At 39.4% G+C, this 16,416-nt stretch overlaps 1 protein-coding gene across 4 annotated transcripts in view; it reads right to left on the bottom strand.

The window, feature by feature from the left end:
* Positions 1–16,416, bottom strand: part of Zfyve9 (zinc finger FYVE-type containing 9) — a 136,440-nt gene that overhangs the window by 58,395 nt on the left and 61,629 nt on the right. For 3 of the 4 annotated variants that reach the window (XM_057784647.1, XM_057784646.1, XM_057784645.1), the window contains 2 exons: positions 3,778–3,877; positions 847–1,023 (listed from right to left, as the gene is read on the bottom strand). In XM_057784647.1, coding sequence (XP_057640630.1) covers positions 847–1,023; positions 3,778–3,877 — 277 coding nt within the window. The remainder of the gene's footprint in view (positions 1–846; positions 1,024–3,777; positions 3,878–16,416) is intronic. The other variant, XM_057784648.1, reaches the window with a different exon arrangement.

Here is a 16,416-nt window from a genome sequence, read left to right as displayed (position 1 = left end):
TGAAGCAAAGAGAATAAGGATTCTAAGGAAGCCCGAACTCACAAAAATACAAGGAGTATCTACTCAGGGATGATCTGAAAGAGGAGAAGCAGCAAGAGCGGCAATCTTAATAGAGATCTGACCTTCAAAAGGAGCGCCTTAACCAGGGAAAAGCAACACACTATGAGCGCAGACATAAAACTAATGAAGATATATAGACAAGGTCATTTTAAAGAAATATGTAATTGCTATTTTTATTATTCATATCCTTCTAAATTTATAGTGTGCCTTTCATCTGATACTATCATAATCATAAAGAAGTGACAACCCCAAAAAGTTGAGACTATAAGCTATCATATGATATAATCAGAATTAAAGCCCTGGATTTAAAAGTCTACAACTGAGATATTTTCATATTTTATAATGGATAAATTAGTTACAAAAAGAGAATACGGCAATGCCTATTCCTGAAAACAATACCAGAATGGCTTGGTCAGCAGGAAGAAGGCTCATTTTCACCACTTGGCAAACTCCTACCATGAACATTTAAGTAGCCTGAATCTAGGACTTTCCAGGATGGTGTCAAAGTCTACAACTCTTCTCAGGTCTATGTAGTGTAGCTAGGTCATTCTCAAGGTGGAGGGGAAATGGGTATGCTTCCAGAGGTCCTCCAGAAGAGCAGGCAATACAGTTTGGTTTACTTGCCCACATATAATCTGGACATACTTCTCATCTCAGTCTTCTACTTTAGTAACCACCCAAAGAGACTTAGCTGCAGAGTTTTTAAGAGTGGTGCTATAAAGCCACATCAGCACCTTTCAGAGGAGCTTGGTGAAGGAAAGGAGAGAAGAGCACATGATCCCCTACCTTCTGTTCCAGGGTGCTTTAAAACTCCCACAGGTACCATCACAGTGGGAGGTGGAGAGCTCAGGGCTCCTGAGGCCTGAGCTTGCTGCAAGGGAGGGATAGTAGAACAGTACTCAGCAGGATTGTTAGGGTTAGGGCTCTGGCTTGAGGCACTCATCATGTTCTCCCAGGCTTGAGCTAAAGCAAATACAGACACAATCAATGTGAATGGATTGCAAAATATGGACATCAAGACCTTGACAATATTGGATAATAATTAACATTCCCAGTACGTCTCTCTTCCAGCTAGTGAAGGTATTCTGGAGACAGATGGTTTTATTCAATAGGAGAGACCACTTAGCTAAGCAAATTATTTGATTGGATTAAATTAAAATGATACAATATTTAAAAATAGTAATTCCAGGACTGTTGGTACAGACTGTTAGTTAAGGACTATGTCTATAGGTTTTTTTTTTTTTAAAGGAGACCATGTATTTCTTAAGAAAGAGGAAAATAGCATCAGACTTCAAAGATTTGCAACTGAGATAGCCTTTAGGCATTTTCTGGTTTAATGCAGGGACCAGAAAATATAATTCTATTGTATGTGACTGTTTTAGTCTTATTTTTGAGACTAAAGCTTAGGAGTATACATCTCAGTATTTTTGTGATTTATGCTCTAATACAGTCATCACCTGTATAAAAATTTCCAGCAGTGAACCACTGCATATCCTTGATGAGTCTTAAAAGCACAGGACTTACTTGAACATGAAAATGTGCCAATATCATGTAAGTGTGATCAACCAGTAAGATCACAAATACATTAAGAGTCTACGTTCCCTGTAATTGTATTAACTAAACACTGATATATCAACATTTTCTCTAAAAGTGACTAGGATGGATGTAGCTACAGAAACGAAAGACATCAAAACTTTATTTTTGAGGCACAGGTAATATATGCCCAGGAATAGAAACTAATTTTAATTAAGCACCTTTAAAACAAAAAACAAAGCATCTCATCCAACATCAAAGAGTGATCCAAAAGACTCTGCCTATCTATGTTGAATACTTATTTCCTCTAGGCTGGTAACAGCTGCGCTCATTTGAAAGCACTGGCAGGAAGAGGAGAGGAAGAGAACAGGAGAAGGGAAAAGAGGGAACATTGAAAAGCATCAACTTAAATACTCAGAAAGAGACCAGGCTAAGCCATGCAAGAGGAAAGACACTGGCAAAACCAGAAGTAATTACCTTAGGATCCCCTGTTAAGGGCCTCCTTGGTTTAATAAAAAGTGAGTGATTCCATACGAATCCTCTGCCATTTCCTTCATCTTTAGCTATGCCAAGTTTAAAAAAAAAAAAAAAAAACTGCTATCAAGTTGGAAGACCTCATCAAATAAAAGAGGCATTAAGTATTGCTAGTAAGCTGTATATTCTTGTCTGTGGATATGTGTTCAAAAATAAAAGTAGTAGAATAAAAATTGAGTAACTCAATGAAATAATCATCATCCAAACAGTGATCCTTAAGAGTTGAAAGAATGATTCATGTTTCATCAAAATTCTAAGAATTCAGAAATGGGAGGAAATTGGGTAGATCATAGGATATTAGAACAGATCAGATTAACTGACATGCAATAGGTTAATAAGCCAGCAACAGGAAAACATCACTATGAGCAATGCAGACAGACAGAGCAGGAGGATCTGAGAGCAGATAAAATCCAGTCTCCAGGACGCCACTACTGGGACACAGGCGACATCGGTGTCCTGTTTCCACACTGTGTCTACGTGGGATTGTTCTAGCAACCGTACAAAGACCCATTCAAAGAGAAAATACTATCACCTGGTAAATTTTACTGCATTTCTTCACGAGACTATTCAAGGATTTTAGTATTTTTGTTTGTTTTTTTCTTCCTTTAACTAAAATGTCCATGGATTTATTTCTAGTCCCATATAAGATGAACACTGATTAAGTTTTATCTTCCTTCCCTTGGCTGTATTTTTTCCCCACGTAAAAACTGTTTTGTAGAAGCCACTGGCAAAATAAGTACAAATTTCTGCTTGATGCTAACTACTAATATTTCTACTTAATACTATATTTCTATTCGATGCTAAAATATTCATTTCTTTTTTTTTAAATATTTATTTACTTATTATGTATACAATATTCTGTCTGTGTGTATGCCCGAAGGCCAGAAGAGGGCGCCAGACCTCTTTACAGATGGTTGTGAGCCACCATGTGGTTGCTGGGAATTGAACTCAGGACCTTTGGAAGAGCAGGCAATGCTCTTAACCACTGAGCCATCTCTCCAGCCCCTAAAATATTTATTTCTAACAAAATAAAAAGTTCTGGGAAGAAGAACCTTGTCTCAAATTTAGTATCGTACAGCTTTGTGGTCAAAGGCATTTCAACCTGCCGCAGGAAGGCTTACCCGCCTACTGGGGCGTGGCCTCACAGACTATTTACCCAGATGCCCAAGTCATCCTGCCCCTCCTCTCCTCCCCCTGGTTCCCATTTTGCTTGTTTGGATTGTTTGGATCTCATCTCCATCAACCGTTTAAGCAGAGAATCCTGATTTGTAACTTTCCCCCCTAAATAAATAACTGTCTATCTCTCAGTTTTGAGCCAGTGTGAGATTTCTTATAAGCGCCTGATATCTCTGCCTTCACCAACCCACCCCTCCTCACAAGACAGGGACACACAGAGCTGTACAACACCATTTTCTCAAATGCTTCATTCTTCCCACAGAACTTATCTAGCTTTAGCCATCACTCGGTAATTTGACATGGGAATCTGCAATGCTAACGCACTTTCAAAACATGGAGACTAAGCTTAGGACTTCATTTGCAGTTCTAGCACTTGAGAAGGCGAGTTACGGGGGGGGGGGGGAGGAGGTGGCAACTTCACAGGAATTCTCTCTTTCTCCCCCAGTGACTGCATTGATCTGTTTCAACACTTACCATTCATCAGCACTGAATGACAGATTACACACACTCTAGCTTCCTTTCGGTCCATGTATAGCAGTTTGCATTTCAGGCTACAGCAGGAGGCACAGAAAACCTGGGAGGAAAAAGAATATACTGAACTTGCCAGGATCACAGTATAAAAGAAGTGAACTAACACTCACCAATACTGATCAAGAGCGAACCACGTTATCTATCATATAACAGAATCAAAACACAGAAGTTCAGAAAGCTGGAATTCAAAATCAAGAGTGATATTTACAAGTGTATCAATAACAAGTCAATAAAACTTGATGAAAATAAAAATATTGGCCATGGTCACACAGGAAATACATATCAAGGAAAAATAAAACAAGACTTTAGTTACCCTTAGGCAAATTTCTCATAACAGCAGTATTTAAGAGATTCTTGGACCTATTTCTGTTTGGGAAGGAATTATACAGGAGAAGGAAATGACTAAAGATGGCAGGTTCTTGGTGTAGGAGGTCCTTCTGTCTTTGTGTTGCTTTCATTGGTTAATAAAGAAACTGCTTTGGGCCTGTTGATAGGGCAGAGCTTTGGTAGGCGGGGAAGATGAAACTGAATGCTGGGAGGAGGAAAACAGAGTCAGAGAGAAGCCATGGAGCCGCTGGAGACAGACACTAGGAATTTTACCTGGTAAGGATGTGGCAATACACAGATAAATAGAAATGGGTTAAACCAAGTTGTAAGAGGTAGCCAATAAGAAGTTAGCGCTAATGGGCCAAGCAGTGATTCAATTAATACAATTTCTGTGTGGTATTTCGGGGCTAAGTTATCTGGGCAGCCAGGATGAACAAGCAGGCCCTCCTCACAACAGGTTCTGGTTTTGGGGGGGGGGGGTTGTTTTTTGCTGTTGTTATTGTTTGATTTTGTTTTGGTTTTTGGTTTTTCAAGACGGGTTTTCCTGTGTAACAGCCCTGGCTGCTCTGGAACTCACTCTGTAGACCAGACTTGGCCTTGAACTCACAAGAAATATACCTGCCTCTGCTTCCCGAGTGCTGAGTTTAAAGGTGTGTGCCACCACCACCCAGTCAAGTTTTGGGTTTTAAGTTCTATTTTCTATTACCTAATACGCACACCAGCTTGTTATGAAGGACAAGAATTAAAGCATACAACTGAATAATAAAAACCAGCACAGCTGCAGCTATATCAAGCCAAGGCAGACAGCAGAGCCAGCCAGCCAACCACATTCTCACCTTCTGAGCTTAGGTGGAACTTTCCTTCCTCCCTTTTCCACACCATGCAAAATCTCCTCAGGTTCCTGTTAGGATTTGTTTTCTTGAGGATTCGTTAGTCACTTACCACATAGCTTTACAGAGGAAGAAAGCTGTTCCCAATAAAATAAACTCTACCCTAGTTTTCACGGCCTGGAACTATCTTATGCTTCTAAAGTTGAACCAAGAGAAGAAGGGTCAGACCAAACTTAACATTAGCTGTAGCAGCTTTCTTCCTACTAGGTAAAACTGACAAACCTAGCTATTACAATTACCAATTTAGTTTCCAAAGGTTTTTCTTTTTTTTTCTTTTTTCATTCTTCTTTTGAGAGGGTTTCTCTGTATAGTCCTAGCTGTCTTGGAATTCACTCTATAGACCAGGCTGGCCTCAAACTCAGGGAGATCCGTCTGCCTCTGTCTTCCAGTGCTGGGATTAAAAGTGTGCACCACCATGTTGCATTTTCAAATCCACTGAGATATTCATAGAAAAAAAGGTGTAGTGTACCTCACCCAGGAAGAAACTTGGGTTTGTCTCTAATTTTGTTGTTTGGAGAGTTTCACTCTGTAGCCAACACTGGCCTAGAAGTCATAGCAATCCTCCTGCCTCAGCATTCCAACTGCTGGGACTACAGGTATGATCCATCACATCCAGCTAAGAAACTGGGTTTAGCGGTGTGTTTGCTAAATTTTCAGCACTGAGACAAAATAATTGGGAAAAATAACTTAAGGGAAGGAAGATTATTTTGGTTCAGTTTCAGAGATTTGGACCAATGAAAGTGGAGGGCATTTGTCTGTATCATGGTGGCCAGGACCTAGAGAAGGGAGAATACCTGAGTTGCTGGCTTTCTCCTTATCCTCTCTAAAATCAGCCTCCTACCCATGAAACAATGCCACCCACACTGGGAGGGTGGCCTCGATTTAGTTAATCCTCTATAGAAATGTCCTCAAATTTATAGCTAGAGTGTTCTTTCCTTATTACCTAGGCAAGGCTCGAATCAAAGCACGTTTACAATCAAATTAACCACCACAGACAGTTGGATGACATATTCAAGTTCACGGTAAACTGTAAGAATACTCAGCACTTTACATATGTTGTTTGGCTCACTTCACCTAAAAATGTCTATGAAGGACAGTCATTTACAGATAACAGTTAAGTAGCAGACAGGTATTATGGTCTTAAAGATAGTGTCTCTTCAAACACATGTTAAGATCCTAACACCCCAAGTAATCGTGTTATGATATAGAACCTTTGGAGGTGCTTAGGTCATGATCCCTCAGTAGAGTGATAACAACCTTGGTGAGGGAAGATCAAGACTCTTTGTCTTAAACTCTTTTTTTTTTTTTAATTTATTATGTACACACATGCCAGAAGAGGGCACTAGATCTCATTACAGATGGTTGTGAGCCACCACGTGGTTGCTGGGAATTGAACTCAGAACCTCTGGAAGAACAACCAGTGCTTTAAACCTCTGAGCGATATCTCCAGCCCTTGTCTTAGGCTCTTACGAGGTTGAGACTGACATTGTGCAACCCCCTCCAATAAAGCCATCATGGCTTAAATATGAATTAAATGCATTAAATAATAAATATGAATGAAATACATGTGCCTCTAGTATCTGCTCATTTAAATAGTTGGTTCCCAATTGGTGATAGTGACGAGCACAGCACTTTTACGTTTAACAGGAGGAGAGCCAAGCCATGTGTGCTTAACGCCTAGTTCCAGCTTTGGTCCTAGTTCTCCGAGTTCTCGCTGTCACTCAATGTAAGCACCCTGCTGTTCCTGTTGCCGCAGCTGTGAGTCACTTCTACCACTATGTCTTCCCTGTCACTGGCAGACTGTATTCCCTGAACCAGAGCCAAAACAAACCCTTCCTCCTGTAACCATCTGCCAAGAACAAGCTAAGGCGACACCTCTGTCTGTCCTGCATTTCACTACTGAAAAAAAAAAGCCCCCCAAACTGGAATTCCCCCAGGAGTCTCACACTAGAAGGAAAAGGCTAAAGTCAGAGGAAGAACTTGTCTCCCAAGAAGAGATTTTTCACAGTTCTAACAACTTGTCGCCTTCCAGATGAGAGTGGAGAAACGACAAAGATGGGCCAATGACAGAAGAGAACACAGACTGGCCTCAGCTATGCAAACTCTTGCCTCCTGTTTAAACCCAAACTTCATGATAAAACCTAGAAGACACTCTTTTGGGGCATGGGGGAGATGTCACTGGATCTCTTTATTTGTTCCTCTTCCCAACACAGTCATATTGAATAAATCTCCTTTCTTGGTTTGTCACTAGTACTTGTCTGTGTTAACTCAGCTATTGAAGAGGGGTGGTTGAACCTAGGGTCCTGGGTTTGCAAGGGCCCGAGTCTTGACTCTAACTTCACTGGTAACACTCCCTCAAGCAGTTTCCTCCAGGCATTCTGGCACAGGGTATGTAAGAAGTACAGAAAAATGGCATCAGGAACAGCACCATTGCTGTCACAAGCCTGACAATGTGGTTTGGAGGTGTGTGGAGTTGTGAGCCAGGGAAATCCCTGAACGCTGTAAGCAAAGCTTGATGGATTATCCTGGATGCTAATAAATGCAGACAGTAGGGCTGGAGAGAGGACTCAGCAGTTAAAGTGCTTGCTGCACAAGTATGGTTGGCCCAAGTTTGGATCCCAGAACCCACATAAAATCTAGGTGGGCATTACAGCTCACCCGTAATCTTAGTAGGAGAGAAATGGATTTCTTTTCTCCTTCTTCTTTTTTTAATGGTTCTTTGAGATAGGATTTCTCTGTGTAGCCCTGGCTGTCCTCGAACTCAAGTGATCCACCTGCCTCTACCTTCTGAGTGCTGGTATTAAAGGCATGTGCCACCACTGCCCAGGATTTCTTTCTTGAGTAACCTGACAAGCAAGACTAGCCAAAATGGCAAGATCTGGACTTGAGATAGTCCCTCAATATACAAAGGAGATGGCTCAATGGGTAGAGGCACTTGCCACCAACCCTGGCAACCTGAGTTAGAATCCCCAGAGCCCACATGGTGAGTGGAAGGCACAGACTCTGTAAGCCATTCTCTGATCTCCACATGTGCACCATGGATGGACGGCATGCCCCGCCAACAATATTTGTTTTAAAATATAAAAGGTGGAGTGACTGAGAAAGAAACCGGATATCTACCTCAAGCCTACAAAACCAGGTGCACACATGGGCTCCTGCACACACACAGCCACACACCAGTGAATATGAAAAATGCACAAGTACACATAACACACGAATACACTAAACAAACAAGTAAACAGAAAGCAACAGCAGAAGACACCTAACATCAGCTTCTGGCCTCCACATGTGCACACAGAAGAGTGCACCTGAACACACATATTTACATATATGCATATGTACATACATACTCACCAATAAAAAATTTTTTAAAAATTAAAAATGTAGACAATAATGTTTCAGAAGGAAAAACTCTATGAGGAGTTGGAGTAAAAGCCATTCACGCTTCATTCTGAGAAAGTACCTGGGGACATTCTGCCCATGTCTGCAAAATCTGGGAAGGCTGAACTACAAATGAACTGATATTTGGGATAGTAAGTTACAAAATATTGTAAAACAATGCTTCAGTTTCAACTCACTGTTTAATTCAGACCGATTTAAAGTGAGAGAGTAAAGCCAGATGATGGTGGCACACACCTTTAATCCCAGCACTTGGGAGGCGGAGACAGGCGGATCTCTGAGTTCGAGGCCAGCCTGGTCTACAGAGCGAGTTCCAGATAAGCCAGAACTACACAGAGAAACCCTATCTCGAAAAAAATAAAAATTAAATTAAAATAAAGTGAGAGTACAGAGAATGTAGGAGAGACTATGAAAAACGTGCGTCTTGGTGAGGGAAGGGTGTGGGAAGGGTAGAAGGGCAGGTGCAAGCAAAGCCGGTGTGGCTGTAAGAGCAGCACAACTAAAGGAAGGTCTCAGATTCTCCACGGGGGCTTGGGGATGGCTGCTCGCGGAGGTGACTACACTCAAGAAAGCTCCAGGGCATAAAACTGAAAGCTCATTTGAAAACTATTAATTTGAAAGGAAAATGTTTGGAAACATGGAGCTTCCAGAATGTGCTGCTGGAGAACAGAGGCAGGATGTGTTTCCCTGAATTCAGCTATAAAATCACAGAGGCCGCCGTGTCTGCGGTCAACAAGAGCTAGGCTTGTCTCAAGTGCACAGCAGAATTTAATATCATCAGAATGATTTGTTAAAGGGTTGTGCTAAGGAGGCAAACAAAAGGTCAATTAGACCACGAATAGAATGGCCAGGTTCTCTGCATGGTGCTCTTGAGTGAGCTGTGTATGAAGCTAAGAAATTGAAGTCTACATTGCAATGGTAAACCTAGGATATCTAACTTCCAAATGTTGGTGAGCAAAGATGTAGGAACTGAGTGGAGCCAACCAAAAGAGAGATTATGTACTGTGTATTTACCACATACATGCAGGTACCCATGTAGGCCAGAAGAGGGCACTGGATTCCTTGGAACTGGAGTTAACAGACAGTAGTGAGCCATCAAGGGGCTCAATAAATCTTAGCTACTTGAAAATGTGCAAGTTAAGTACTATCCCCTCCATTTACAGATGCACAGAGTGCCTTGGCTAAAATAAAGAATGTAAGGTAAGTAGTCATAAGGTCATTCTAAACTAGATTACATTAATTCTAAATAAAGTTCAAGGCTAGCCAGCTAAACTATACTGCCAACTAGTGTATCTCTAATGTTTAAAATACTGATCCCACGGGGCTGGTGAAATGGCTTAGAGGATAATGGTGCTTGCTAGACATGCCTGGTGATCTGAGTTTAATCTCAGAATCCATAAGTTAGAGGACAACGTTATCCTCTAATCTCTATATAAGACCTGACACCTGTGCACATATCGTATGCACACACAATAAAAAGACACTGACCTCTTTTGATCTTCACAATGACCTTAGTATCATGCTTCAATCAACTTTTAATATAAGTATTATACTTTTTTTTTTTTAAGGAAAAGCCAGTGACCTTGTTTTAACATTCAAGGACAAAAGCAAGTCTTAAGAAAATTGATCACTGAAGGTATAAACCAAAACATTATCTATCTTAATGTTCTGCCAAAGATCTTATGAAGGTTATTCTGTATTCACTGCCCAAATTCTCAAACATAAGACAATGGCTGTAACTTAACAAAAAAATCAACATGCATTTAAAATATTAAAATAAGAAATCACAGCCAGGCAGTGGTGGCCCATGCTTTTAACCCCAGCACTCCTGAAGCAGAGGCAGGTGGATCTCTGTGAGTTCAAGGTCATCCTGGTCTAGAATGAGTTCTAGGCCAGCTAGGACTGCACAGAGAAGCCCTGTCTTGAAAAACCAAATAAATAAGTGAATAAATAAATAAAATAGGGAGTTACTCCTAAAATAAATTTTAAAACCAGGTATTTTTTTACTTTTCTTTTTTGAAGTATATTTACTTTTTTTTTTTTTTTTTTTTGAAAATCATGGCATATCCACAATGAAAATCAGTGTGGCTCCTTGAGTACCTGGGAATAGATATACTTCAAAATCCAGTTAAGCCACTCTTGGGCATATACCCAAAGGACTCTATATCCTACTGCAGACATTTGCTCATCCATGTTCATTGCTGCTCCGTTCCTAACAGCCAGAAATTGGAAGCAGCTTAGATGTCCATGAACAGATGAAAGAAGAAAATGTACATTTATGCAATGGATTATCATTCTAGGGTTACAAATAATCCTGGTAATCTCTGGGGTTAGTGAGAGACAGTGTCTCAAAAAATAATGTAAAATAATGTGGGAAGCAACTGGAAAGGACACTCAATGTGGACCTCTGCTCTCCATATGCACATGCCTGACTCCCTGATGTGTATACACACATATACAATGTACATATACAAATGTTCTTCATTTTATCCCCAGTTTATTTTCAATTTTTAATTTAGACAAGTATTTGTGATGATGATGACTATTATTATTTTGCTTTGAGAATGGTCTTGTATAACTCAGGATGGTCCACAATTCATGATATAGAAAAAGATGATCTTGAACTTCTAATTTTCCTGCATCTCTGCCTTCACTTCTCTTAGTGATGAGATTACAGGGGCACAGCACCTTGCCTTATTTATGCAGTGCTAGACATCAAAGGCAGAGCTCTACATGTTAGCAGACACCAACAAACGAGCTACATCTACAGATAAATATTTAACATCTTTGAAATGCTTTTTTATTCAGTAAAAAATTTTCACAAAACCATGTAAACATTTTGTTCTTTACTATAGTTTACAGTTTAAATGTATTATTATTGTCTGTGTACACTGTGTATATGTGAATGTAGGCACGCATGTGGAGGCAGAGGACGACTTTCAGGGCCTGTTTTCTCTTCATCATGGATTCTAGAGATTGAATTTGGGTTACTAAGTTTGCAGGGCAAGCGCTCCTATGCAGTGAGGTATCTCGCCTGCTCTTCAATATACTTTATTATAAAATATTAATTCAAATTAAATACATATAATCAGTCTCTCTGCCTCTGATGATGCCATGGCAACTATGAAAAAGCTTGTGGCAGGCAAAGTGGTAGTGATATACATCTTTAATCCCAGTACTTGGGAGGCAGAGGCAGTGAGTTCCAGAACAGTCAGGGCTACATACTGAGATTCTCTCTCAAAACAATAACAGAAATTAGATAGATAAAAATATTTTGGCAATGATGAATAATTTATGTGATCTATTACTTGCAGTTGTTAGCAGCAAAGAGATTTACAAATTGCCTGACTTTAAGATTTACCAGGATAAAATGAGGAAGGAAGGTTAAAAGACATTAATAGCTGGGCGGTGCTGGTGCATGCCTTTAATCCTAGCACTCAGGAGGCAGAGGTTGTTACACAGAGAAACCCTGACTTGAAAAACCAAAACAAACAAAAAACCCTCAGATTGATGTAAAGTATTTTGTATGAATTCATAAACAAAGCTTAGGAACAATAAGTGCATAAAATAAAAAACTGGCTGTTTTCCATTTTATAATATGCAGAAGATATGACAGTTTATAGCTATATTTACAAATGCTCAGTCTTTCAATATCTATAAATTCAAATGTCTGAGAAGGAAACCCATTTAGAATCATATTAAAAATTAATCCAGATCATGTTTCAATATGCCACTTTGATATTATATGTGTCACCAAGCTATTTTTTAATATAAGTGATGGGATTATGAATGCCTTAAATGAACCTTGGTGAAGAAGCTAGTATGACAAATTAATCAGAAATGGAAACTTATTGCAAAATAAAATCTAAAGTGTAGCTCTCTTAACTGATACCTTGAAAAATAGCACTTCTGTTAGCTGCCAGAAAATACACTCAAACCATTCAGTGGCTACTCTTCCCACAGAGTGACCTCAGCTAACTGAGTCTATCACAGACCTTTGTTCCCTTTCCTTTTTCCTTTACACATTTACTTACTCTTATTTTATTGGGTGGAGACATCAGCCCTTGCCTCTACACACGTACACATACCCCCATGTACAGGTGAATGACAAAAAAGGAAGGATTACTAGAAGGATTAAAGCAGTGATGGGAGCAGAGAGAAGTTAAAGTTGAGGCTGAGCTTTTGTTCTCTTAAAGTTTAAAGAAAATAATGTGTTTAGTGCTTAAATATTTTATATTCTATTTGTTAGCTAAACCTGCTCCTATTCCTAGCTTGAGTAGAATGGTTTTACCAGGGGAATATTAGTTAAGAGTGCTGGCTGCTCTTCCAGAGGACCCAAGTTCAGCTCCCAACACCCAAAGCAGGCAGCTTACAAACACTTGTAACTCTAGTTCCAGGGAATCCAATATCCTCTTCTAGCCTCCACGGGCCATATGCAGCAGCACACACATGGTATACAAACATGAAGACACAGAAATAAAAATAAATACATAAAAAACCCAAATTGTGTTATTAACAGAATTTGGAAATAGCTAAGAAATATATCCATCCTTGAAAAAAATAAGGTTATATATAGCCTTCAAATATTTACATTAAAGTCATATGAAAGAAAATATGTGTAGGTATTTATATAAACCTGCAGAACATTTGGTACAATAAAAAACTCTACAAGCATAAGATCAGGCTTGAAAAATGGCTCAGCAATGAAGAGCAATCACTGATCTTGCAGAGGACATGGGTTCAATTCCCAACACCCCCATAGTGGCTTACAACCATCCACAACTCCATTTCCAGGGAATCTAATGCCTTTTTTGACTTTTGTGGGCACCAGACACAACAAGGTACACATATATGAAAGCAATACATTCATTAAAAATAACCATATCTGCCGGGCAGTGCTAGCGCACGACTTTAATCTAAGCATTCAGGAGACAGGGGTGTGGATCTCTGTGAGTTCGGGGCCAGTCTGACGTATAAAACAAGATCCAGAATAGTCAGGACTGTTACACAGAGAAAAAAAAAAATCAAGACACAAAAAACAAAACTAAAGTAAAAAAAAGAGTATAGGATTGATTCTCAATGTAAATTAAAGTTTTAAGTATAAAAAGTATAAAGACAACCACTGACCACATTGATTGCAATGTCTATAACCCCTGCACTCAGAAAGCAGAAGCAGGAGAACTGATGCAAGTTTGAGGCTAGCTTGGTCTCTAGAAAGGAAGTTCCAGATCAGCCAGGGCTACATAGCCACACTCTTTTTTCAAAAAAATAAATTAGCAAGAATATAAAAACAAAACAACAACAAAAAATAAAAAGTCAATCACAAATATGTCCTAAGCTGAAAGAAGAGCTTCCTTATTTCAAACCATCCTCTTAACCAAGTATCTATCTATATAGAAACCACAAAAACAAACCACTTCCTTAATTCACAATTCACTTTTCTTCATAGAAAACTGAGACAGCAAACAATCTGGCAACAGTCCCCCCCCCCCAAAAAAAAAGACCCAGTAATGATTGGCAAGCTCATGTTTCATATAGAAACTCACCAGAAATGAGCTTTCAAAGGCTATTTATTATTTGTGTTTTAATAAAGCTTGCCTGAAGATCAGTCACACTAGTCAGCCATAGAGGCCAGGCAGTGGTGGCACACACCCTTAATCCCAGCAGCCACACTAGTTAGCCATAGAGGCCGGGCAGCGGTGGTGCATGCCATTAATCACAGCACTAGAGAGGAATATAAGATGGGAGGAGACAGGTCTCATGTTCAGTCTCAATCTTAGGATACGTGAAGGCAGGATCACTCATTTTCAGTCCGAGGTAGATGTAAGAGCCAGAGGCTGGCTGCTTTGATTTTTTCTTTCTTTCTTTCTTTCTTTCTCTTTCTTTCTTTCTTTCTTTCTTTCTTTCTTTCTTTCTTTCTTTCTTTCTATTTATTTATTTATTTATTTATTTATTATGTACACAATATTCTGTCTGTATGTCTGCAGGCCAGAAGAGAGCACCAGACCTCATTACAGATGGTTGTGAGACACCATGTGGTTGCCGGGAATTGAACTCAGAACCTTTGGAAGAGCAGGCAATGCTCTTAACCACTGAGCCATCTCTCTAGCCCATGCTTTGATTTTCTGATCTTCAGGCTGAACCCTAGTATCTGTCACTGAGTTTTATTAGTCCGTGCTACATTTGACATCCAACAATTTGGGGTTCAAATTCACAAAAAGACCATTTAGCTGTGCTTTACAGCCACTGCCATAGGCTGAAGCTACACATGGCTGGAGTCACTGCCCTACCAGCTAGGTTTTTCTTTTTTCTCTCCTGGTGGGTTGTCCTTGAACCCTCTTCTCAGGCTGCTGCCAAACTAAGTAGCTGACTTAAAATCCAGTCAGGCTTTTACTGTTTTACACAGCAGCAATAAGCTTCAAATCTTCACCAATATCAGCGGCAGATTTGGTAAGACAATTGGGAATTCTTAAAGGGAGAAATTAGTTAGAAGAGAGTTTTTTCCCCCACATTAAAAAACGGGAAATACCATTACATTTGAGAGATTTGGGTCTCTGTATGATGACATGCTAGACAGTTTGAAAACAGAATGATTAAATGAGAGGATACCTAATTTAGATAAGATTATGTAATGTCAATTGTAAACATTATCAGCTTTATCATTTTTGTTTTATCACTAAAAAAGTTGGTTAACCTAAGTGCTAAGATACAGTCCTTAGAAAAACCTAATAAAATAGATCACAGAGATATTCAAAACCAGAGGAATTTAATGAAGCATCAATTTCAGTGTTGCATTATAAGAATAGAGAGGAACAGCCTTAGGTTTTCAAACAACTGACCTTAATATATCCAGTAACCATACAGGAATTGCCAAATGATAGCGTAAGAGCTGAATGGACTCCTCTGCCAGTGTTAGATGTAAGTGATGAAGATATTAAACTTGTGGTCAGTTTGTAGTAGAATTATCACTAAAGACTGGATAGAATTGGATAAAGTTGTTTAGAGCCTGACTCACAACTGCAATGGAGTATGTAGTTTAGAGAAGATGCTAAGACTACTGAATGACAAAGGTATGGAAATTTCCCAAGATCAAATTCTTGGAGAAGCAAATTATGCTACTATAGAAAAGCAATCTCTATATTATGATCACATTCTGGCTTTATGCCATGTAGCAGCTTTGAATTCTTGAGACAGAATTGAAGAAGTAGGAAAGAAGAATGAATCATTTACTAAAGTCATACAGGGCACAAAAGAAACCTTCACGGATTTTTTACAAAGATGGTATCAGCAGTAAACAGAATGATACCAAATTCAGAAGCTATACAAATAATAACTGAACCTCCAATTCTCGATAGGAGAGGTGATTTCCAGAGGTTTGAGGGAAAAAATGAAATGTCAAATGTTGTAATTGTGGCAAACAAGGTCACCTTAAAAGGAATTCTAGATAGAGCATTACTGGAAACAATTTTTTTTTTTTTTTTTTTTTTTTTGGTTTTTCGAGACAGGGTTTCTCTGTGGTTTTGGAGCCTGTCCTGGAACTAGCTCTTGTAGACCAGGCTGGTCTCGAACTCACAGAGATCCGCCTGCCTCTGCCTCCCAAGTGCTGGGATTAAAGGCGTGCGCCACCACGCCCGGCAACAATTTTTTTTAAAAAAGAATAATCCATTCAGAATGCCCTTCCTTTCTGGATTATACAGAAGGTATGGAAAGGCAGGCATTGGACTAATAAATGTAGATCAATGAGGAATAGTAAAGGTAATCTTTTGCCATCAGGAAACTCCATGCCAAATCCCATTCAGCTGTTTCACAGAGGAAACACCTTCCAAGAGCAATTAGTGAACCTAATGCCAATTGTAAGAAACCATACTGCTCTGGATAATAGAACAACTATAAAAAAGAGAACAGCAAATTCAGGAGATACTATAATGTGAGTATTTTGGCAAGCTTCTATAAATGAACAAAAACC

This window comes from Chionomys nivalis, chromosome 11 (assembly GCF_950005125.1).
Source record: "Chionomys nivalis chromosome 11, mChiNiv1.1, whole genome shotgun sequence".
Taxonomy (NCBI): Eukaryota; Metazoa; Chordata; class Mammalia; order Rodentia; family Cricetidae; genus Chionomys; species Chionomys nivalis.
Note: the sequence above shows the minus strand (reverse complement) of the source record. Positions and strands in the feature narration are given on the sequence as shown.